The 26045-nt window shown below is 40.6% G+C and overlaps 1 protein-coding gene across 2 annotated transcripts in view; it reads left to right on the forward strand.

The window, feature by feature from the left end:
• The first annotated feature begins 1036 nt into the window (after positions 1-1036).
• The window catches only part of XPO7 (exportin 7), a 90170-nt gene continuing 65161 nt past the window's right edge, over positions 1037-26045 (forward strand). Inside the window, exon 1 of one of the 2 annotated variants that reach the window (XM_080796506.1) lies at positions 1037-1179. In XM_080796506.1, the coding sequence (XP_080652632.1) occupies positions 1162-1179 (18 nt within the window). In that variant the 5' untranslated portion in view covers positions 1037-1161. The remainder of the gene's footprint in view (positions 1180-26045) is intronic. The other variant, XM_080796505.1, reaches the window with a different exon arrangement.

The raw sequence follows: 26045 nt of genomic DNA on the forward strand, positions 1-26045 counted from the left end.
ACAACCAGTAATCTCAGAATCCAGCAAAAATTTAATCTGGGGGCCTTGACTGGAACCAAGAGTGAAATCCAATGGAAAACAAAAACCAGCATTATCGAACACCGATAATTACTAGTGGAAAAAATGGGAACTAGCCTCAGCGGGCAGGGACTGACCTGATCTGACCCAGGGGGTTGACTATCCCAGTCAGACTGCGTCCAGGGGTCCTAAAACCCCTTTATCTCACCCCACCACCACCACTTTTCCCAGCAACTGACCCCTATCAGGAGGCAGCCTTGATGATTAAGATATTAATTATATAGATTATTAAGATAATAATCTATTTGTGAGGATTGGAACTGTGCCTTCTGAGTGTTTCCATTGTCACCACTATTTGGCGGTTACTCCCGTGAATGTTTCTGGAGGAGAAAAGGACAGACATGAAAACAGGGGGATCGCTATTCGGGTTGCTGGTAAAACGCAGGATCAGAGAGCAATGGCCCTTATCCCCTGGAGCAGAAAGCTAGAAAGACAAAAATAAATTCGGTTGACGTCGGCCGTTCATTGGAAAGTAAAGAATAATGTAGACATCCTAAGGTGGGGGGGTTACCGGATGCTGGCGCAAGGAAGACCCCTCCGGGGGTGATGTAATAGCAGTTGCACGGTGGGGGTGCGAGGGGCATCCAGGGGCAAGTCGAAAAGAGGACACTCGGGAAGAGAGGAATCCACCAGGTACTGGGTTCTGGGCGGGCACAGGTCCCGGCCCCCCTCCCGGAGCCCTCACCAAGCCGCCAAGCAGCAAGCAGCCCCAACTCCCGCTCCAGCGCCCGCCCGCCCGCCGGAGCCAGCGCGGCCCCTTTAAAAACCATGTAAACAAAGCTTTGTTCCCCCGGCTCCCCCTCCCTTCGCGCTCCCCCGGCCCGCTCCTTCTTCCCACCCCCCGCGTCTCCGGGCCGCTGACGTTGCCCGCGCCTTTACGCCGTCCCAACGGCGCTGCGCATTCTCCAACCGCGGCCCCGGCCGCCGGGGCCTGCGCAGCCGAGCAGCGCTACGCCGCGAGCGTAGCGCGACGAGCCCCCAGCGCGCAGGCGCAGCGGCGACGGCGGCGGCGGCGGCAGCGGCCCCGGCCGAGGTGCGCGCTGGGGGGGAGGGGGGGCCGGAGAGGAGCATGAATGGAGCAAAATGGCGGATCATGTGCAGGTGAGAGGAGCCGCGGGGGGGAGGCGGCGGCCGCGGAGAGTGGGGAGTGGGGGGAGCACGCGGCCCAAAGGGCTCGAGCCGGCTCGGGGCTCGCCAGGCCCGCGCCACCGCCACTCGGGGCTCCGGAGCCGCCGCCCGTCCCGGAGCTCCGGGGCCTTTCCCGCCTCCCGGGCCGGGGGCCTCCTCCATCCCCTCCCACCCGGTCCCACGCCTCTCGCGCGGGGCTGGAGGTGCAGGAATCCGTGCCCCGGCGCGCACAGCTTACATCGCTTATCAGTCACTGTCTTTCCGCTGGAAGGAGGCCTTCCGCAAGTCCTCTTGCCCCCCAAGACGGGGAAGGGAGGGAGACCCCCTTGTCGGCTCTGTCCTGAGGGGTCTTCCCCATTACACCCTCCAGCTCTACACAAATAACAAAAAGAAAACCTCACACTGGTAAACCTTGCTCTCCCGAGTATTTCCCGCCGCCTTCCTCTTCACGCCCCCGAATATAAGAGGACCCCCCCCCCCACCCACGAACTAGCCTCCTTCCCCCTCCCACGGATGCGCCCTTCCCTCCCACACTCCCAATCGCACAGCCTATGGGGCCGAGCTCCCCAGTCCTCCAAAATGGGTGCTCAGGCCTGGGCCCGCCCTCCCTCCTGTCCCCCTATCCACAGTGAAGGAGTTGAGTGCCCACACCTCCTGCGAAACGCGGGGTGGAGGGGGGTGTGTCTGAAATGAGAGATTCAGTGTTGGGTGCGGACGTCGCTCTGGAGGGTCTTGATCCGGCTCTGGAGCTGCCCCGGGCGTTCTTTGGGCCCAAGCCACTTTTCTTCAGACATGGCACGGGCCCTACGAAGGGACAGCCCACACCAGACCTAGTAGCTGAAGGAGTGCAGGGTTATTTCTTGCAAACTCGATAAAGTTTTCCCTCCCTGTGCTCTAGACGGATTATTTTTATGACAGTTAGTGATATTAATCTGTTGTCAGAAGCTTTCAGATTTTCTAGGTAACTGCACAGATTTTGTGTTGTGGGTAGTATAGAGAGCATAAGAAGTGTCACCTTATTTTGCATACTGTATAGTATCATTTCTCAAGTAAAAAGAATGATCTTATTCCTGATATGTGTACAAGAAGCTAGAGTGTTGTGACTTCTATCAGTTGTTTAATTGGGAAAGAAGACACTGATTTTCAGGCCCAGGGATCAGTGGAGTATATCTTTGGAGTATGAGGGACAAGTTACCAGGACAGAATTGTAAAAAATTTAACTGCAGATGGAAGACCCCAAGATTTGTGTTTTAAAGCCAATATCATGGCCTAATTCAGAAATAGCAGTAAAACTTGATACAAGGTGATACTGGTAGTGATAGTGTAGCACCTTGAGTTTTATAGCAGCCATTTCTAAGAAATGGCTTTTATGTGATTAGAAAAAAATTCTTCCATCCTCAAAGAGTAAGTAGATAAGAATTATTTCTCTTTGTAAAGGCAAAACAAAGCACAAAATGATACGAGATTTACAGAAGATAAAACTAAGGGGACCAAAAACATTTTGACTCTCGGTCTAGTCTTTTCTACTGAGGAAAAAATAGCATCCATGAGCATTCCAGAATATGGTTTGAATGGATAATCTTTCTGACTGATGGTTTGGAAAGCAAAGGATGTCCGTTTACCTTTATGAATATATATCTGTTCTGTGTCCTGTAAGGACTATCTCTGAATGTGGTCTCTCCCATACCTTGAACCCAAAAGGCTGTCATTTCTCACAAGAGAAGAGTCAAGCCTCATCAAAGTAATTGATCTTTGTAGCACTTTTGGGTCAAAGGAGGGTCTACTGTATTTTTAATAAGGTGATATTTTTCTCCCACCTACCCAAGAGTAAAAATCTACCAAAGTTAGGAATTTACTAACTTTTTGAAAAAAGACGAGTATGGCAGCCAGCGTTTTATCTTACTTTTAAGAGCTGTAGTGTGTTCTTTGAATTAGCAGCCTTTATTGCAAGAGAGTAAATTTGTGAGGGATTTTTTTTTCTCTTTAGATAGAATGGGGCATGTTGCTTTTCTTTGTTAGACCACTAAATTAGTTTTAGTATTTGAAACTTACAGATTTTTCCCTGGTGCTTCACTGTAACAGAAAAGCTTCCCAAGACGATGCTCTCTCCCCAGTATGGAATGAGTAAATAAAAGGATTAAAGACAAATTTGAAGTCGGTTGAGGGGTGATACTTTTCTCAAAATACTACTGGAACATGAAGTTTAAAAAGGAGTGTTAACAGATTCGAGACAGTGATTATTTGAAAGTTTCATATGTATTACTAAACAGTTGAGTCATTTTTGTGTCTAGTACTTTTCTGAACCACCAGGGTGAGCAGTTTTGTTTTGGTTTTTGGTTTTTGGTGGTTTTGTTTGTTTGTTTGTTTGTTTTACTGACACTAAGCAAGTGTCATATGATTCTCGGTCTGAAGTACTGAGCATTTCTTCTGATATGTGTTTTTTAGAAGACTTAAGTGTTACAAAACGTTAGTAATGGGAGAATTATAACATTTGCTCTTTCAGCTCTGTCATTGTCATAGTCAAGCCTCTTTAGAAGAGCGGCTATATGCAACTTAACTTACAGTGGTGGGTCTTTTGTTCCTAGATGACCTTATCTAACACTCACCATGCCGGCAGTGATTACAGAGCATTGACTGTTTAAAAAAAAAAAAAAAAAAAAAAAGGAAGGGGAGCAACTGAAGATAAATACAAATGAGTTTGATTTTTTTTTTTTTTTAATGTGTAAAGTTAGATGAAGTTAGTGAGGATTCAGTATCTTCAGTTACTGGCTAGTTACTGCAAAGAGAAGACAATTCTTAGTGTACAGTGGTAATGAAAAAAATTAAGAAGAATCAGATGTTAGCTTTAAAAGTGCTAGCTGGTGTTCAGTGCTAGCTGGTGTTCAGGATCTTGAGGGAAAAGGAGAGAGCATATAATATTATATATAATAATATATGTTACTTAATTTTTAAGTATATAAGTGTACTAAATATATAATTATTATAAGATAATAATATACATGGAGGATAGTTCTGGGGTTTTGTTAAGATTTATTATGTTTTTATGCTGGGCCTTACACAGAATCTTTAAGTATTATTAACTGTGCTCTGCATTATGTCTGTGACAACGGAAGATACTGTTTTCAAATAGTCATATTTTATTTTAATATAAGGTACAGTAATTAAATATTGACCATTGATGTAACTTTAGGGAATCACATGGAAGAATCTTTACAATGGGCAGGTTAAAATTTAAGAGTGCAAAAGTTTAGCCTGATTATGGTAAAACTGATAGTTGTATTTTCAGCTTTCAAAAATACGTAAGGAAATGATTGGAGCTATGGGTAGTCCATTTTGAGAAGGGCGTTCTGTACAACTTTCGAGAATTTTAAATGGAAAAACTCAGTAAGTTTTGCAACTATTTTTCAGTGATATCATAATGCTTAATGTGTACAAGGCCATTTGCTGTACTGTGCACTGCAAAGAATTCAGAGCTGAGAAGGACACAGGAGCCAGACTGCCGAAATGTTAAATTTCTGCTGCTCTCTTTGGGCAGGCTTCCAAAGTGCACATATAAGAACTAATACATTGATTTCAAAACATGCTACATTTGTGTTGGATGATACTGAAATAGCTATACTCCCTCATTCACCCCATCTTCCTCTGCTGTGGGTTTGTATAAGTGATATTCTGTATTTTGGAATATTTATAAGTAAATATTTATATTTACTTAATAACTCCGACTTTAGTACATTTTGTGTTTTGAGAAAAGCCTTCAGAAAAATGAAGGTATACATGTGATATCATTCAAACACTTATGCAGTAAAACATAAAACATTATGTTATAATGGAATCTCTAATTTAGATGGAGGTAGGAGAAAGAGGCATTGAGAAGATTCCTATTCTGTATCTTACAGAGAAACTAAATTCCATTTGATGCAGAAGTTGGTGTTCATAATCACCAGCTATATTTTCTTTTTTCTTGGCTAGGTTTTTGTTTTTGTTTGAAGATTTTATTTATTTATTTGAGAGAGAATGAGAATGTGTGTGTGCGCCAGTGAGTGGTGAGAGCAGAGGGAGAGGGAGAAGCGGACTCCCTGCTGAGCAGGGAGCCAGAGGTGGAGCTCCATCCCAGGACCCTGAGATCAGGGCCAGAGCTGAAAGCATACACTTAGCCAGCTGAGCCACCCAGGTGCCCCTCTTGGTTGAGTTTTGAAGGCCTTTCAAGAAGGAAATATTGCCAATTTAAACCAATAAGCTAATGTCTCAGGTACAATTACTGAGCTTTTTCTTTGCTCACTTCAATATATATAAGGAAGGTAGTGTTTAGAAATTGCATCATCTTTTTCTTAACCACCAAACATACATAATCCCACAGAATTTCTCAGAGTCAGAATCAGGAAGTGGCTTACCTAGACTATGCATTCTAGTTTAGGGTGTTTCCACTTTAGGGTCTTTCATATGCAGTCAGGCTATCAGCTGGGGCTACAGTCAGTCTCAGGGCTTGACTGAGGATGGTGAATCTGCCCCAGTAAGTTACTTGGACGTGGCTGGACTGAGGGCCACTGTGCCTCGTTGACTCTTTCACAGAGAGGTTTCGCAGGAATCTCTCCTAGTACATAATTTTGATGTATTTATTTTTTACATTGTATAATGATGTCTGCTTTGTATAAGTGACCCATATTTGTTACTGTTTTTTTTTTAAAACCTCTTAGTGAAATATACCTTCAGACAGGTACACAAACCATGTGTTCAGCTTGATGAGTTTTCAAAAAGCAAGCGCTTATGTAGCTAGCATCCAAATCCATAATATAATCAGTGCCTCAAAAGTCCCTCTGATGCCCCCCCTACCCATCCATCCTTCCTCCTAAGGGTAACTACTATGCTGTCATTTGATTTTTGAGTATACTTTTAGAAGTAAGGCTGAGTAAGACCTATCTATGAGAGCTTGAACTTCAAAGCCAGGGAAGACAGTATTAGAGCAGTGGTTCTTCAGTTTTTGGGGGGAGTTTGATGTTTTTTGTGTGTGTGTGTGTGTGTGCTTAGAATGTGATGGAAGCTGTGTGCTCTCCAGGAAGGAAAAGGATACCTGCACAAAAATTTGCCTGCAGTTTCAGGTCATTCATGAACTTTAGAACTAAAATTTAAAGATAACATTTCTTTCTAGATGAAAATGCTCACCACATTTTTTGAGAAACTAATTTGTGTTTCCCTTTTGACCCATGTGAAAGGGTAGTTCAGGATCATAGTATGTGTTCCTGAAGAGTTACATGCAGATTGAATTTTTAAATATTGAATTCTTGAGACTGATTAATAGATACTATTAAGCATCTGCTAATGCCCTTTCTTAGTGCTATATAGACACATGGAAGGAAGTGCAATATGTGATGTCTTATTTTCAGGGGCCGTGCACTTTAATTGGGGAGATAAAAAGCCTGGGTTATTGAGTTGTGAATTTATAATGAGACCATGGTTTTTTCAACATGTCAGTGAATGAGGGGTCTATTACTCCCATTGCTCCCCACCCCCTGCCATTCCAGTACATGTGAGTTCATGCCTCACATTTATAGTGACTCACTATAGCAGGGAATTCTCAGTGGAATGAGATGGAAGAGGGGTGCAGATCCTGGGGAAAGGAGGAGAATTATCAAAAACTGGGTCCTAAAGTATGTCAGATTTGCATCCCTGGCCCTCACCTCTTCATAAACGTTCATGCGCACTCACATAAAGACATACACGCTCACACTCTTACTACCGTAAATGGAAATTGAGAGAAGACAGAAATGGAAACTTTATGCTAACATTTATTGGACTTTCAGGGGCTTGCCACTTTACATGGTCTCATTTAATGCTCACAGCAACTCTATAAGGTAGGTTCCTTGGTAGAGTCTGATGAAAGGACCTGGTGTCTCTGGAAGACTGGAGAGCTATTGGAAGCTTTAGGTGATGATCGTGATGGTAGTTATTGTCAAACTTAACTGGTGTGGGATCTTGGTTGGGGGAGGGGAAAGGGAGATGCCAACTTTTATTGAGCATCTGTTAGCCAGGCATCCTGCTAAGTCCTTTTATGCCATTTCATTGGGCAACTCATCTAGTCTCTCTGAGCTTGGATTAGGTGATCTGTTAAGTCTTTTACACTTTGAGCATTCTGGCTGGAGTTTCCAGTTGTCTCCCTTACCATTCTCTCCCAAATAAACTGCCCTGTTCTTAATACATACTTAATACTGCCCTGAATTTTCCTAAAACATTTGTGCTCATACTGATATTTCCATTTCATCTCTCTTAAATATGCCTTCCTCTAACCTCCCTCCCAACTTTCTAAACTCCCAGAGTATTTTTGAGAAACTGATTATCTGTAACTGCACAAATTGAGCTGCAGATAATATGTAAAAGAGGTCTCTTAGTTGCATAATAAGCATTGAAAAACATTTGGGATAAGGAATTGACATTATTAGTTAGATGTTGATGGTAGTATACTAAAAATTTATTCTTATTTAAAAGTCCGTGGATATAGGTGCATGGGTGACTCTTGGCTAAGCATCCAACTCTTTTTTTTTTTTAAATATTTTATTTATTTATTTGACAGACAGAGGTCACAAGTAGGCAGAGAGAGAGGGGAAGCAGGCTCCCTGCTGAGCAGAGAGCCCAATGCTGGGCTCCATCCCAGGACCCTGAGATCATGACCTGAGCCAAAGGCAGAGGCTTAACCCACTGAGCCGCCCAGACACCCCAGGCATCCAACTCTTGATCTCAACTCAACTCAGGTCTTGCTCTCAGGATCATGAGTTCAAGCCCCACATTGAGGCCCAGCATGGAGCCCACTTAAAAAAAAAAAGAAAAAAAAAATCCCTGGATTTAAGCCTGTCTTAGAGACAGATTAGTTAGATGAAAAACAGTTAGAATGCTTTCTTATAAATACCTCTGCAAACAGATGAATGAAATATCCCTTGCGTGACTTCAGGAAGTTGTAATCTTATAGCTATAGTGGCCTTTTTAATGTTTAAGTGTATGAACTTACGTGGGACACAAATACTGATCTCTTTGGTACTTTGTATGGTAAGGTATGATAGGTGAAATATGTAGTCTCCAAATTGAGAGTTACGCTAGACATTTGCCAAAAAGCTTGAGTCACTTGTACAGTTAAAAGTGTTGTGTTTAAGGCCAGAGAAGGAAAACACAGTGTTATTTAAAGTGTATTTTTCAATTCTCTTTAGAATTCTTTGCAGAGTTTTGAAAGCATATATCATTTCAGAAGGCAAAAGTCATTTCAGGGCTTGGGTTCTTAACCTCATGCATCTCCACTGACTCCTGATTTTGGTGTTTTATTTCTCTCTTCCAAAAGGACATTGTCTAAGTCAAGCATGAAATTAATTTGACTATAGGAAGCTGTAACATACAGTTTTCTCTGAGAAGAATCTGGGAAGTCAGATGTATATTTCACGTACCTTTAATTGGGTGAAAAAAAAATTCATCCAAATTTTACCCAACGTATAGCCACAAATTATTTAGAATATTATTTGTTTTGTGTTAGTAGGTGATTTGTTGTTGTTGTTGAATCATCAGCTTGTCATTGACCCATCTGAGGACTGCTTGTAAGGTCCTGTCAAAAACTAGTCTGAGAAATACTCAAGAATTTGAAAGAACAGATAAAACTTCCTGGGAAATGGGACATTGTTTTCTTTATTAATATCTTGAAGTGATAATGTTGTGTCGTGGATGAGCAAGTTTTATCAAGCTTTCCAAAGATCTATAGTGAAATGCTTTTAAATAAATTGAACTTGAGTAACAGGTTGTATTTAAAATAAAGACATTATCCCAAAGGTATTACAAATGAAAACCTTTTGTAATATAAGGATTGCTTACTAATTCTTGGAATTCTACATTGTAGTCTAATTTAAAATCCATGTTCCAAACAGGGAGATCAGAGTGTTATAAAAAGGAAAGATGTGTAAGTTCACAGAATTCCTAAAACCTTTCCTCAGAGCTCTTTGATTTAGGTACCCTCAAGGTACCAGGGGCACATTTCCAATAAGAAGTGATAGTGTGAGACTTAAAACTAGCTTTGCATCTATCCCTTGCTTTCCCACTTCCTCAAATTTAAATAGTGCTTTTTTAAAAAAGTGAATATATCAATTCATAAATTTTGCTATGTGTAATACTGATGCCAATGGAATCAGATTTTCCTTTAAGTCATCTTTATGTGCACAGTAAATTGCATCCATTTAAGTTGTACAGTTGAACAAACACATACCTGTGACTCCTTCACCATGAACGAAATACAAAACAGTTCCTCCTAACTCTACCATCTATCCTTCCCTCAGCACCTGATCTGCTTTCTGTTACCATAAATTAGTTTGCATTTCCTGGAATTTTATGTAGTAGACTTACTGTGTACTCTTGTTTTTTTCTTTCTTTTACTCAGCATGTGATTTTGAGATTCATTCAGTTTGTAGGGTAGTATCAGCAGTTGGCTACTTTTTATTACTGAGTAGTATTCCATTGTATGAATGCATGTATCACATTTTATATATCCATCACACCTTGGAGGGATGCTTGGGTTGTTTCCAGTTTTAAGTCACTCTGAAAAAGGTCTGTAAATATGCAAATGCAAGTCTTTGCGTAGACATAAATTTCCATTTTTCTTGAGTTAGGTACCTAGGAAAAGAATGGCTGGGTCTTATGGTATATTTAGCTGTTTGTTTGTTTGTTTATTTAGTGAGGGCCGGGGAGGGGCATGGGGAGAGAGAATCAAGCACCCAACACCAAGCCCAATGTGGGGGTCAATCTCACAACCCTGATATCATGACCTGAGCTGAAATCAAGAATTGGACACTTGGGCGCCTGGGTGGCTCAGTGGGTTAAAGCCTCTGCCTTCTGCTTAGGTCATGGTCCCAGGGTCTTGGGTTCAAGCCCCGCATTAGGCTCTCTGCTCATCGGGGAGCCTGCTTCCCTCTCTCTTTGTCTGCCTCTCTGCCTACTTGTGATCTCTGTCTGTCAAATAAATAAATAAAATCTTAAAAAAAAAAATTGGACACTTAAGTGACTGAACCACCCCGGCACACCAGTATACTTAACATTTTTTTAAAGAAACTGTCGGTTTTCTTTTTTTTTTTTTTTTAAGATTTTATTTATTTATTTATTTGACAGAGATCACAAATAGGCAGAGAGGCGGGGGGGCGGGGGGGTGGGCACGAAGCAGGCTCCCTGCTGAGCAGAGAGCCTGATGTGGGGCTTGATCTATCGTAGGACCCGGGGATCATGACCTGAGCCGAAGGCAGAAGCTTAACCCACTGAGCCACCCAGGTGCCCCAAGAAACTGTCAGTTTTCTTAAGCAACTGTATCATTTTACTTTCTCACCTGCACTGTATAAGAATGCCACGTTACATATCTTCATCAACCTTTGATATTACTATTCTAGTGGGATCTATGGTTTTAGCTAGCATTTCCTCTGTGACTATGGGGTTGAGTATCTCTTCATGTGCTCACTGACTTTTCATGTATTTTAGAGGTTTGCAAACCAGGCTGGAGGTTTGGCCCCTCAGCCTGTTTTGGTATGACCTGATAACTAAGAACAGTTTTTAACATTTTTTTGATGGTTGGAAAAAAAATCTAAGAGTAATATTTCATGGCACACAATAATTATATGAAATTTGAATTTCGGTGTTCTTAAATAAAAGTTTCATCAGAACATAGCCAACCATACAAGTTCCTTAACAAATTGGCCATGGCTACTTTTATGCTACAGTGTCAGAGTTGAATAGTTGAAACAGAGACCTTTTGGCTTACTGGTCCACAAATCCTAAAGTACTATCTGGCACTTTACCAAAAAGTTTTGCAGACTTTCGGGGTATTTGTCCCTTTAGATCTATTGCCTGACTTTTGGGTAACGGAGGAAACAGCCCAGCATGGTTCTAACCCAAACTCCGTTTGATACGAACCAGATCGGGCTATACTTTTTTGTTGACCGTGGCATTCTCAGATCTCTACTGCACTGGCCAAAATGGTAACTGCTAACCACATGTTGCTATTTAAAATTAATTAACTTAAAAATTTAGTTCTTTAGTCACACTGACCACATTTCCATTACCCACTAGGGTCATATGGCTAGTGATTACCAGATTGCAACAGTGCAGGTAAAATACTTCTTTTATCACAGAAACCTTGATTGGACAGTGCTACTCTAGAATAAAAAACTTATCAACTGAACCAGAGGAATGGAAGCAGAAGTGGAACATGGGTTATAGAATTACTTTCCTGGGTGCCTAAGCTAGATCCTCATTCTCCTAGGTATATATATGAATGCAAATGCCTATTTTAAGGTGTTTATTTAAGATTATTTACTGTTTATACTATGAACCTACGATATGTTCTGTTCTCTTAGTCAAGTAAGGAGAGGAAGCAGTCAACTCATAAAAGAAATTCAGAATTTTACTGGTAGGAAATAGTGTCTTAAGGACTTTAACAGTGGCACAGTTAGTTAGGATTGCGACTCTTGATTTCGTCTCAGGTCGCAAAATCTGCTTGAAACTCTCCTCTCCTCTGCACCTCCCCCTGTACATGCATTCTCTCTCTCTCTCAAATAAATCTTTAAAAAGAAAAGAAGGGGTATCTGGGTGGCTCATTCGTTAAGCATCTGCCTTTGGCTCAGGTCATGATCCCAGGATACTGGGATCAAGCCCTACATCGGTTTCCCTGCTCTGCGGGAAGCCTCCTTCTCCCTCCCCCATTACCGCTGCCCCTGCTTGTGTTCCCTCTCTCACTTTGTGTCTCTCTGTCAAATAAATAAATAAAATCTTTAAATAAATAAATAAATAAGTAAAAAGGAAAGGACCCGGAAATATTTTAAGTTAAAATGGTTAAGAGAGCTTAGATAGCTTATTTTAAGATTAAACTAAAAACTAAAAACTATTCTTTGTGATTCTGCTCTTGGGGCAGGAAAAACTGATTATGAATAGTGAATTGGAGGTCAATAAATATATTACCAAGTGGTTATCCTCTTCTTTGGCAAAAAAAGAAAAAGAAAAAAGAAAATTATGTAATTATTATACCTGATGAATTATCTTGTTGTTGTTTTTTTTTAAGATTTTATTTATTTATTTGACAGAGATCACAAGTAGACAGAAAGGCAGGCAGAGAGAGAGGGGGAAGCAGGCTCCCCGTTGAGTAGAGAGCCCAGTGCGGGGCTCAATCGCAGTACCCTGAGATCATGACCTGAGCCGAAGGCAGAGGCTTAACCCACTGAGCCCCCCAGGTGCCCCTAATTATCTTGTTCATAACAGAGGGATGTTTATAGGTTTTTGTGATTGGTCATGTCAGTATGATCTATCCTAGAAATAAATGTTTTGCTGAAGTAAGAATCTAAATGCACCAGCTCACACTGAGAAAGTGGCATATGGGTGTTCTGTTGATGTTCTTGTATGTAGACCTAAGGAAATATGTAACAAAGGGTATTTTGGAGGCTTCCAGAAAGATACATTTTTAAACAGCTTTTGTCATATGTCGTTTCAGACATAGTTCTTGTCACATTCTTGGATTGACCTGATGTGTCTCCTGGTACCCTAAATGTGTCCCCTATTTGCTCTTTGGCAGAATATTGTTGTTTAGAATAGTATCATCCTCTTGGTGAATTGGTAAGACAGGAGAAATGACAATTAAAATACACAGATGAGTAAACATGACTTCATTTGACTGATATTTTTTGATTGTGTGCTGTGTGCCAGGCAGTGGCTATATAAAGGCGAATAAGGTACATCTACACTCCAGGACCATAGTAGCTGGAAATGTGTGCCAGTGAGGGAAGTAGAGAGATGTTGGTGATAGGACACATGCATGCCTAGAGCATAATGAGACACACGTCAGTCTTCCCTTGGAGAGCCAGAAGAGTTCTCTTTCTTTCTTTCTTTCGTTTATTTACTTTAGAGAGAGAGAGAGTACAAGTGGGAGAGGGAGAGAAAATGTCAGCAGACTCCACGCTCACAGGGCTCTATCTCACAACCTGATCAGAAGCCAAGAATCCTATGCTTAACCAACTGTGCCACCCAGGCACCCCCAAGCCAGGAAAGTGTTCTAAAATGGTGAGTGCTTAAGCCAGATCTAAAAAGACATAGTGTTCTCTAGGTCAATAAGCATACTAAGCAGAGAAATACTAAGGTAAGGTAAGCTGTATATGTTCATGGAACATTCCAGGGAATTGAAAACAATTAAATATTGCTGCTGTATAGAAACTAAAGAGGAGCAAGGTGAGAGATGAGACTTTAATGGCAAGAAAGAACCAGAACATGAAGAACCTGTTATATCATAATAAGGAATTTGTTCTGGGGCGCCTGGGTGGCTCAGTGGGTTAAGCCGCTGCCTTCGGCTCAGGTCATGATCTCAGGGTCCTGGGATCGAGTCCCTCATCGGGCTCTCTGCTCAGCAGGGAGCCTGCTTCCCTCTCCCTCTCTCTGCCTGCCCCTCTGTCTACTGTGATCTCTCTCTGTCAAATAAATAAATAAAATCTTTGAAGAAAAAAAAAATAAGGAATTTGTTCTGTAGATGTGTAGTTGAAGGTTTTTAAGTAGAAGTAATGGAATAATCACATCACTGTGTTGATGGTGCAGAAAACTGATTGGAAGTGGACAAAGTTGGACGTAGAGCAGTACTGTATGCAAGAAGTAGCTGGGACTTGTATTAAGGTCATAGGTTTGAGGATGGAGTATAGGAGATTGATATTATGTAGGTTACATTTGGTGGGATTTGACAGTCAAATGCATAAAGTGAAAAGGCAGCTTCCACGTTTCTGGGCAGCTAAGCAGATAGTGAATGAATGAGCAATATGTTGAAGAAGTAGTAAGGTCTGACTCGAATATACAGATTTTGAGGTGCTGGTTTACATTTGAATGAAGATACCCAGTAGGCAGTGTTCACATCTTACCAACTTGGGTTAGAACTCACCTAATCATAGCGAAAGCCCGTTTCAGTAGCCTTCAAATGTTGTAAATACATGTAAAATGTTAGGTGTTCATAATACACACCTATCTGAATTCTTAGTAAGTTTATAGCAAACTGCAAAACTTGAGTGAAATTGATGTTTTATTCTAGTTTGTATTCTGGAAAAGCATCAAATTACCAGCAGCAGGGTTGAAAATACGTTTGACAAACAGCCCTGAAATTGCATGCATTTAATGCAAAAAAAAGAAGAGGTCCTATTCTTGGGAATTGCAGTAAACCTTATAATGTTAAACTACTCTGGCCACTAATACTTTTGCAGAGTCTCATTCTCTGAGCTAGCAGGGCAGTGTGGCCACCAATACTGCTTAAAGGTTTCTTTATTTTAGTTAAGACATTTAAGACTTAATCTGCCCTTGGTCTGTTTTGTCTCTCCATCTCATTTTCAACTTTTGGGAAACAAATGAGTTCTTCTTTATGCCCCTCATTATAACTAGTGTTTGAGGGGTACCCAGAAAAAACTTCTAAAAAAAAGAACAACTTTCTTCTATTAGAAGATTCTTCTAAATCTTCTCTTTTGCAACTTGCCTGGTCCTCCTTATTTGCTGACTTGATAAGTTCCTTGAAAGCATTTTTCATAGGTCATATAATAGTGTAAACTTGAAAGACAAATTGATATTTTATAAAACTGTTAAGGGAAAAAGTATTTAGAATTATAGAGAATCAGAAAACCAATATGTATGGGGTATGTATGCCAAAACTTCTTTTTTTTTTTTTAAGATTTTATTTATTTATTAGAGAGAGAGAGAGAATGAGCACAGGCAGACAGAGTGGCAGGCAGAGGCAGAGGGTGAAAGCGGGCTCCCTGCCGAGCAAGGAGCCCGATGTGGGACTCGATCCCAGGTCTCTGGGATCATGACCTGAGCCGAAGGCAGCCGCTTAACCAACTGAGCCACCCAGGCGTCCCGTATGCCAAAACTTCTTAAGAAATGTTTACTTAATACTCGTTTTTTACATTTTTTTTTCCCCCAGAGGGTAAATACGGAACTCTGAATTCTTTCCTTCTCTGAATCAAAGTTCAGGGTTCCAAGATTAAGTATTTGTGATTGCTTTTATCTTTTTTCCTTTACTGTTCTGTTTTGAGTTTCCTATGTTCCTTTTTGTTGAAGCTTCTAAAGGAGTACATGCAGTGTTTGGGGGTTTCTCTTGGGAAAAGAGAACTGAGAAGCTATCTTCCGAATTTTTAGGTCAGTAAAAGTCCAGTCCTCTTTACACCTTTATTTCTGAAATCTTTCATCCTTACTAGCAAACTTCTAAAAGTTTATGATCAATAGTTAGACTGCAAGTCTTAATAGATTAGAGGAGATGCTGTCCTAATATCTCAGAATATTAAATCTCAGCTAGGTTCAGAAACTGCAGGTTGTTCATTCTTGATACCTGTGATGTACAAGCATATACAGGTATAAAGAAATAACATACAGAAGGGGAACATTCAAGGAAAATTGGCTCTGATGTTGCTTAATATACATATTGATTTCTTTTAGAGAATCAAGGATGTATTTCTATAGGGCAAGAAAGTATTATTTGGCCTGTGGTATACAGTATTATTTCACTGCCAAAATTATAGGTGTGCAGCACATTCTGAGGTTTGAGAAAATCATTGAAATGTCTTCCTCCTTTTTCTGGATTTTATTATGTTTATATATATATATGTGTGTGTGTGTGTGTGTGTGTGTGTGTGTGTGTGTATATATATATATATTTTTTTTTTAAAGATTTTATTTATTTGACTGGGAGAGAGATCACAAGTAGGCAGAGAAGCAGGCAGACAGAGAGGGGGAAGCAGGCTCCCCGCCGAGCAGAGAGCCGAATGGAGGGCTCAATCCCAGGACCCTGAGATCATGACCTGAGCCTGAGGCAGAGGCTTTAACTAACTGAGCCACCCAGGTGCCCTTGGGTTTTATAATGTTAATATTGTTACTGTTGTTTAACCGGTGATCCCCGGCTACGGTTTGAAAATTCCTCTAATTCAGGCCTTCAAATTGTTCTCCAATCACATACACAGATTTGTTTAAAAAGGAATATTGCCCTGACCCCTGTTTTTAAACAGACAGCTATTTTAATGACGTATTATAGTGGTTTGCTTTCTGTTTAATATTTTATTTTATTTATGTGGGTGTATTAAGAAAGCATTTTAAAGCCAGTTAACATTTCTCCACCAAATGTACTGTTTTTGTTTACACACAACTGAATATTGAGAATGTTTCTTTTTTTTTTTTTTTTATTTGACAGAGAGAGGGATCACAAGTAGACAGAGAGGCAGGCAGAGAGAGAGAGGAGGAAGCAGGCTACCCGCTGAGCAGAGAGCCCGATGCGGGGCTCGATCCCAGGACCCTGAGATCATGACCTGAGCTGAAGGCAGAGGCTTTGACCCACTGAGCCACCCAGGCGCCCCGAGAATGTTTCATTTATGACTGCAGTAATTGTGTTACGTGTCCGTGGTAATCAGAATGATTCCATTAACGGGTTAATGAAATGGGATTAGAATTACATAATTTTTAAGTTAGGAGGAATCTCAGAGTGTGATGACACAATTAAAAAAATTGTATGCCCTCTTTTTGTAGGATAGCTATCTTCATATTATTGTTTTCTAGAGATAATGTAAGAATTTAAATTTTTCCAACCATAACAATCTTAACAATCTTAATTTTGTTATACAATTAGCACAATTAAAGAAAAAGTACAAGTAATCATTCCTAAGGAAGGTTTAGACAAAGATGGGTTTAGAAAATGGTTTCTTTAATTGCTATTTCACTTCTGTGGGTCTGACACTGTGCTACATACTAGAGATAAAGCAAAGAACAAAATAAGTGTGGTCCTTGTTTATAGATATTATAGAAATTGTACTGAAATCTTTTGAGAGTACTGATTTCTCATCTTTTTAAAGATTTTATTTATTTATTTGAGTGAGAGAGAATGAGAGCACAAGCCAGGGGACAGAAAGAGGGAGAGGGAGAAGCAGACTCCCCGCTGAGCAGGGAGCCCAATTTAGGGCTCAATCTGAGGACCCTGGGATCATGACCCAAGCTGAAGGCATATGCTTAACTGACTAAGCCACCCAGGAGCTCTTGATTTCTTAGTGTTGGGTGAGGATGTGAAGGGAAAGAAGAGGACCGTGTTTCAGACAAAAAGAAATGGTATATTTAAGGCCCTTACAGAGGAAACTTCCCCTCTCAGGATTGGAAGAGACCATCCTGCCTGAAGCTTATTATATGCCAAGGAGGGAGACAAGGCTATAGAAATTAGCAAGTGCTAGAATGTGATGGGTTGCTGTGCAGGCATTCAAACCAGATTTCTCAGAGATTTGAGTGATTTATTAAAATATTTATTCCACAAACTAAATGGAAAAAGCAAGGAGTGAAACTTGGTGTAGTATCTTGGTTGTAGTATCTTGATTCTGGTTTTCAGTTGGAGAAGCAGAGGTTGGAATAGCACAGAGTAAATCATGATTATCTGTGGGATTTTTTTTTTCTTCTATATTGTTTTCAGTTTAGCTGTTGGAATTAGTCATGAGAAATGATATGACTGCCTTTTGATGGAGACTGTCTTTTGAATAAAATACCCTTTCCCTGGGGCATCTGGGTGGCCCAGTTGGTTTGGCTCAGATCACAATCTTGAGGTCCCAGGATTGAGCCCTGCATGGCGCTCCTCATTCAGCGGGGAACTTGCTTCTCCTTCTCCCTCTCCTTCTGCCCCTCCCCCAGGTCATGTGCATGCCCTCTTTCTCTCTCTCTCAAATAAGTAAAATCTTTTTTTAAAAAAAGATTTTATTTATTTATTTGACAGACAGAAATCACAAGTAAGCGGGGGGGGGCCGGGGGGGGGGAGAAGCAGCCTCCCTGCTGAGCAGAGAGCCGGATGCGGGGCTCTATCCCAGGACCCTGAAATCATGACCTGAGCCGAAGGCAGAGGCTTAACCCACTGAGCCACGCAGGCACCCCTCGAATAAGTAAAATTCCAAAAAAAAAACCAAAAAAAAAAAAAACCAAAAAAAAAAAAAAGAAAGTAAAATCTTACCAAAAAAACAAAAAGCCCTTTCCCCAAGATAATTTGTTATCCCTAAGGAGTGTACTGGTTATGTGCATATACATTTAAAGTTGTGTTTTGGTATATCATGTGTATATGTATGTGTGTGCATATACGTTATTATTTAGTTTCAGCTGGCTGGAACATTTATTCTCGTATTCGTAGAAAATCGAACTGTTTTTTTTTTTTTAAGATTTTATTTATTTATTTGACATACAGAGATCACAAGCAGGCAGAGAGGCCGATGCGGGGCTCGATCCCAGGACCCTGGGATCATGACCTGAGCTGAAGGCAGAGGCTTTAACCCACTGAGCCACCCAGGTGCCCCTCGAACTGTTTTCTTGAAGAAAACTTAATGTCCTTTGGTTAAATCATTCTGTTCTGGATATATTGGTATTTATGTGGAAAAAGTAAAAACTTACATTTTTATGGGGCGCCTGGGTGGCTCAGTGGGTTAAGCCTCTGCCTTTGGCTCAGGTCATCGTCTCAGGGTCCTGGGATTGAGTCCCACATTGGGCTCTCTGCTTGGCAGGGAGCCTGCTTCCTCCTCTCTTTCTCTCTCTGCCTGCCTCTCTGCCTACTTGTGATCTCTGTCTGTCAAATAAATAAATAAAATCTTAAAAATAAATTTAAAAAAAACTTACATCTTTATTATACTTTCAGTTTCACCTACTGAAGTTCATTTTTGGATAAAGATATAATTTGATTTTTCCCCCACATGGATTTTCTCAACCTTATTTATTATATGGGTCACTCAGCCTTTCTGCACTGATCTATATTGCCACATTTGTGGTACATATTCCCTTCCAGTGCTCTGTCTGTTCATTGGTTTGTTTCTCTATCCCTGTGCCCATATCATACTGTCCTAATTCTTTTTTTTTTTAATATTTTATTTATTTATTTGACAGAGATCACAAGTAGGCAGAGAGGCAGGCAGAGAGAGAGCGGGGAAAGCAGGCCCCCCACTGAGCAGAGAGCCCGATATGGAGCTCTATCCCAGGACCCTGGAATCATGACCTGAGCCGAAGGCAGAGGCTTTAACCCACTGAGCCACCCAGGCGCCCCAGTCCTAATTCTTTTTAAGTTTTATTTATTTAAGTAACCTCTACACCCATTGTGGCTCAAACTCACAACCCTGAGACCAAGAGTCACTCACTATTCTGACTGAGCTGGCCAGGCACCCCCCATACTGTCCTAAGTGATGGAACTTTCTAAGTTTTGGTCTCTGGTAAGGCCAGTGCTCCCGAACTTCTCCTTCTTGAAAATGGTCTCCATTATTCTTGGCCCTTTTTCCTTCCATATGAATTTTAGGATCAGCTTGTCAAATTTATCAGATTAGATTTGGGTTGCTAATATTTTGTTTTGGATTTTTGTAACTGTTCATAAGCAAAAACTGGCCTGTAATTTTCCTTTGTCATACTGTGCTTTCCCTTTGTCTGGTTTTGGTGTCAAGCCTATAGTAGCCTCAGCCTCAGGTGAGGAGCTTTCCTACTTTTCTTTTCTCTCCTCCCCTCCCTTTCTTCTTTCCTTACTTTTCTGGAACAATTTAAATAAAGATTGGTATTAGTACTTAAATGATTGGTACTATTCACCATAAAACCATCTAGCATGGTTTTTAGAGGTAGGGCAGTAGATCTACTCAGGTTTTCTTTTCTTGAGTCGTTTATAGTGAGTTGTATTTTTCTAACTTTTCATTTTATCAGAATTTTCTTTTTTTTTTTTAAGATTTTATTTATTTATTTGACAGAGATCGCAAGTAGGCAGAGAGGCAGGCAGAGAGAAAGGAGGAAGCAGGCTCCCCGTTGAGCAGAGAGCCCGATATGGGGCTCGATACCAGGACCCTGGGATCATGACCTGAGCCAAAGGCAGAGGCTTTAACCCACTGAGCCACCCAGGCGCCCCTTATCAGAATTTTCTAATTAATTGACAATGTTGGTAGAACCGTTTTTTTTTTTCATCCCTGTGCTATCCTTCCAGAATGAATTTTCTTCTCTAGTATGTGCATCCTTCAGTAATTGTTTCAACGATTTGAACAAGAAACTCAGTCTACTTTTGTCTGGAAATGTTTTTATTTAGTCCTCACTTGTGAAAGATCATGTAGCTGGATATAGAAATAAAAAAGAAATACTGTCATTCTTACCTGTCGAAAAGGTTATTTCATTGTCTTCTGTCTTTTGCTGTCAGGAATTCTGCTGTCAGTCTTATTTCTTTAATAAAACTACTCCATGTTTTGGCTGGGACATACAGACTGGAACAGCCTCAATTTTTTACTCCTTTTGTCCTGGGATCCCATGTGGTTTAACATTTGCCTGGGACAAAAGTGTCCCAGCTTAAAGAATAAATTATGTGGTCACTCTAAGATTTCCTCTTTGTTTTACTACAAAATTGGTGGCTTGATTTTTTTTTAATTGATTCTGTGATATATGTTGCATTTTCTGAAATTGGGGATTTATAGTTTTTATCAGTTCTGGAAAATTTTCTGAATATTACCTTTTGCCTTCTCTATCTTCCCTTCTGGAGGCCTTTTTAGACGGATGTTAGGATGTCTCCTGTATGTCTTAACTACTCTCCTATTTAATGTCTTTAGTTCTCTTTATGATGTAGAGTTTCTGCAGATTTCTCTTTTAGTTCACTAACTCATTGTTCAGCTGTGATTACTCAGGTGTTTAACCCATTTGCTGAAGCTTTTGATTTAATTGACTTATATTTTCTATTTTCACAATTTCATTTCATCTTGATTCAAATCTGCCTGTTCCTTTTTTCATAGTGTCTTGTTCTTTTAAAGTTTTGATTACTTCAACATTTGTACTCATCTCTGTCATATTATCTCATGCGAATTTCTTAGAGGTTTAATTCTGCTGTTGGTCTGCTGATTCTTGCCTTCTTCATGTGTTTTCAGTTTTACATGATAAGCTAAACTGGAATAGAGATTTGTGTGTGGGAACCTCCTTGGTCAGGGTTGGAGGTGTCCTCTTCCAGAGAGGTTTTGCATTTAACTCCACCTAGCCCAAAAGCATCATTGGCCCAAAGGCAGTTAAGTGTTAGTATCAGGACCTGCAGTTTCCTAAACTGGAGTGTCACACCAAGTCCTTGGTTACACATTCTTGTTTTTTTGGGTTGGTTTTTTTTTTTCCTTTACTGAGTTCAGATTGAAGTAGACAAGCTTTCTTATTATCTCCCAGTTTGGTGAGCAGATTTTACTTACGTTTAAGTATTATTATTTTTAGTCCACTCTCTTTTTGAGCTACTTTATTCTCTGGTACAAATCCAGAATCCCTGGGGACTTGGTTCCCATTCCCCAGCCAGTGCAGGCCCAGAGCGTCTCCAGTCCTTGCACTGATATCAAAACCTAAGCCCCTACATTTCCAAGACCAAAAGCCAACATGCCCCATCTGCACCAGGACAGTCACAGGCCATGCTTGCTTCTCTGGTTTTTAGTTCTCTTAGTTTTTGGCCCTAGTTGCTTTCTTGTGCTTTTTAGTTACAAAGCCATGCATATAAAAGGATTTTTGTCTTATTTAAATAGCAGCTCTACATGTTTGTGTCAGGAAGGTTGGAAGCTAACTAGTTTGCCGTTTTGCCTGAAGTCTAAACCTTATCTTCAAATGCATGATTTCTTTTGATTTTTATATCAAGGTGCAAGCTTCTTCCAGGTAAACAGACTAGTTGGAAATTAAGCTTGTTGCCCAAAGTCGCAGTCAATGAAAGGGATTACAACTTGAGTATTAAGCTCCAAGTGTATGGCTCTTGCCAACACTCCTTCTTTTCCACTGAATACAAATAGACTTATACAAATAGATATATTTGTTGGTATGTATATTCATTTTTACTAAATAGCTTGGCTTTTTGCTTCTTTCTCATGGATAGGATTTTAAGAGGAATTTATTTTGTTATACAGTCTAGTCTAGTGGAGGGAGTATTGGATTTGAAGCCACATCTAAATTTTAATAGCAGTGTAACCTTGGGCAAATTCACTGTCAGAGCTATAGTTTTCTTGTCTGTGAAATGTTGTGTGAGGTATTGGGACTGCCTCCTAATTAACTCTGTGGCCCTCTCATGCCCAGAGTCCCTGTGAGGAGTCCGTATGGGCAAGATCTTTCTTTGCTCAATTTCTGCAGATCGCAGGGCTTTAATCAGCTTTCTTTATTTTTGTTAGTTGCCACTATTATTCTGTCCCTTGTGGCCTTCTTTCCCTAAATGTTTTTATGCAGTGTCTTCCCCTGAAACAACGTCCTAGGCCTCTTCTTTCCTAATAGCTTTTATTCCTGATCACCAGTAGAGGACTGGTTAGGAGTAGCAACAGAGAGTGTATGCTGAGCCCTCTTCACATAGCGGGTGCTTTTCCAAGTGTGTTTATACAGTATCTCTAGAAGCCGCATGACAACACAGTCGGGTTGTTGTTGTTATTTTCATTTTATAGATGAGGAAACTGAGGCACAAACAGGTTATCTAACTTGCCCCGTTTCACTTAGCTAGTAAGTTACGGAGTAGAAATTCAAACCCACGAATGAGCTATTTCCTACAGTTCTGCAGTATACAGTAAACAACACCAAATTCTCCTAGTCATGGCCCATGATTTATTGTTTCCTGACTCCCTTCTGAGATGGAGCTGGAGGCATCGGCCCTTTTGTTTTATTCTCTTGCAAACCAGGCTCTCTGGTCTCTTCCCTCTCTCCTCTAGCCCTACCTCTAGGAGGATCACTTTGGGCTCTACCTCATCCTGCTGAATCAGAATCTTGGTTAAGGCAGTGTGATTTTTTTTTAAAGAGCACCCCCAGGTGATTCTGATTAGCAGTTACTTAGGGGTTACTGGTAATTATTTCTTACACCATGACCTCTCTTTACATCTAGAAGATATAATCAACAGAACAATTTTTGCCCTCTTGTTTCACAGAAGCAGTTTGAATCTGCAGTCCTTCACACATCCAGGTCACTAGATTTCCTCTCTATAGAGGATGATTATGTGTGATGTCTGTCCTAACCAGTGATGCTGTAATGACTAAATCATACATATTCTGTGGTAGTCTCAGAAGATCAATCCCCCCACTTTCATGAGTCTTCAGATTTTGCGGTACCCTGACAGCAGCATTTGCAAAGTACTGTATTTCTTGGCTCACTGGTCTATCACCTGTTCTACACACAAAAGGGTTATATGGTCTTAGAAGCTGGGAAACTACATATTGTATCTATTAGAAATTTATGGTGTACATTAGCATACTGAAGGACCCTTAGAAATTCCTCAGGTGAAAACTGCTCTTTGCTTTGTTTAACTTGTCACTTCCCAAAGTGTAAGCTCTTTTATTCATGTAATTCTGTTAGTAGCTGGTGTCAGACATGCCATGCTCTGTAGGCAGAATTTTCTGTTGTGTTTTTTTGTTTTCACTTGAAAGGGGAAATAAGGGGCGCCTGGGTGACTCAGTGTGTTAAGCCTCTGCCTTCGGCTCAGGTCATGATCTCAGGGCCCTGGGATCGAGCCCCACATCGGGCTCTCTGCTCAGCAGGGAGCCTGCTTCCTCCTCTCTCTCTGCCTGCCTCTGCCTACTTGTGATCTCTCTTTGTCAAATACATAAATAAAATCTTAAAAAAAGAAAAAGAAAGGAAGAAAGAAAGGGGAAATAATACCTGCGTCATATTGGGTGGTTCTGAGGATGCACAGAGAGTTGAGAGGTAAATGCTGAGCAGCTAGGCTACTCGCCACCTATGGATGTGCCTTGCTACTACATACCAGGCTCAGCCAAACAAAAAACTTACTTTGTCATCCACTTGTGAAACCTGTCACTCGAGACAAACTCAGACTTTGACTGATCAAATCTATGAGTTCCAAAGTTGTACTATATTTAAAATACCTAGCTCAATATCAGCTCAGAAAATTTCGTATTTGCATATCTTCTGGAATTTTCAACAAGCCTAGAAGATGTTTACAGCACTGTACAATTTACATAATTATTGGTAGATTATAAATTAACCACCCTAAAGCACACACAGATTCATTTTGATTGAATGAATCAGTTGGTCAGTCTTATTTGGGCTTATTAAATGTATCTCCAAAACACACTTGAGTTCAGTCATTAAACTTTTTATTTGCTTTTTAAAACATCTTGATGTGTTATGTTTTAGGCCTAAGCACTTTTGATCTCTCTACTACCAAGAAGATTAAATCTTAGTATTCACATAATAGGAGAGATTGGTATCTCATGTTTTGCTGGCTGACTGATAGGAGCTGAGCTTAGTTTGCTTTTCAAACTGTGCTTGTCTAGTTGTTTAGGATTCTGAAGTAGCTCTTAGCTGTTTCCTTCCTATTCCCATCACTGTTCTAATCACTGCAGTGTCCCTATCTATAACAGTCTACCAGTTATCAAAGCAGGGAAGGTATTCCTTTTTTGAGTTTATGAATTACTGAAGGGCTCATTAAAATCACTAGAAGTTATTGACTAGTAACTTTGTTTAATTGTAGAGGACCAACAGAAACTGAAGTACCCTGGACCAACATGGAAACCTGCATTTCTGTTTCTCAGTGCCTGATTCTTGGTATCTTTGTTCCTCTTTTTTGAAGCATTGTATATTTGTTGAGCAGCTGCTTTGTTCAAATTTGTATTCAGTTTTTGCCAGTAGAAGTGTTGCATGGGTAAATGAAAATCTTCAGAGGTCTTAGAGTAGTTTATAAAGAAGAGATACAATTTGTATTAAGTCACATTTGTGTTAAACTGTTTTATTACTAAATTTCCTAAAACTTCAGAGAAGTAGAATGTGGATGATGTTTATGAATCCTGCATAACAGTTTCTGTCAAACTTTCTTACTGTATAGTCCCTCTTTTTTAATTTTTTTTGTTTTTTTTTAAGATTTTATTTATTTATTTGACAGAGATCACAAGTAGGCAGAGAGGTAGGCAGAGAGAGATGGGGGAGAAGCAGGCCCCCTGCTGAGCAGAGAGCCTGATGACCAGGGCCCTGAGACCATGACCTGAGCTGAAGGCAAAGGCTTAACCCACTGAGGCACCCAGGCATCCTGTATAGTCCCTCTTAAAAGGGCAGATGGTGGGGCGCCTGGGTGGCTCAGTCAGTTAAGCGCCCGCCTTCGGCTCAGGTCATGATCCTGGGGTCCTAGGATCAGGCCCTGCATGGGGTTCCCCACTCAGCAGGGAGCCTGCTTCTCCTTCTTCCTCTGCCCTTCCCTTCCTTGTGCTCTGTCTCTCTCAAATAAATTAATTTAAAAAATAAATAAATAAAAAGGGCAGATGGTATATCTCAGAGCCCCAACATTGATTTAAGTTATTTTGGCTTCCATGCAAGAGATATTAACAAAGATAAAACTAAGCATAAATTCCACAGGGCTGTCCCTCTTCTGCCACTGTAAACAATTACAAATTTAAAATAAGCCACAAGATCTATTATATTCCAGTTGGCCACATGCATTTAATGTGCCAGGTGATGTCTGTAATACTGACTGCTGTGCTCTGAGTTCTTTTTTGTTGAGATAAAATTCACCATTTTAAAATATATAACTCACTTTTCCAATGTATTCAGAGTGTTGTGCAATCATCAGTACTGTCTAACTCCAGAACATTGTCCTCACCCCAAAAAGAACCCCAAACCCATTAAGAAGTTTCTGTAAGTTATTTTGAGTTCAGCATGCCAGGACTACTGGGTGCCATATGAGGACCCAGTTCTCCCACCATTTTTCTGTATTCAAAGGTCTAGAAAGCTCTCATTTATACTATAACTTGACCTTTACTTTGTAGAATGCCTCGTTTACATATTAAGCCTACCTCTGCACCTTTTTTTTTCAGTGTTCCAAGATTCATCGTTGATGCACCACACCCAGTGCTCCATGCTCTGCACCTTTTTT

This window comes from Martes martes, assembly GCF_963455335.1.
Source record: "Martes martes genome assembly, chromosome: 2".
Classification (NCBI taxonomy): domain Eukaryota; kingdom Metazoa; phylum Chordata; class Mammalia; order Carnivora; family Mustelidae; genus Martes; species Martes martes.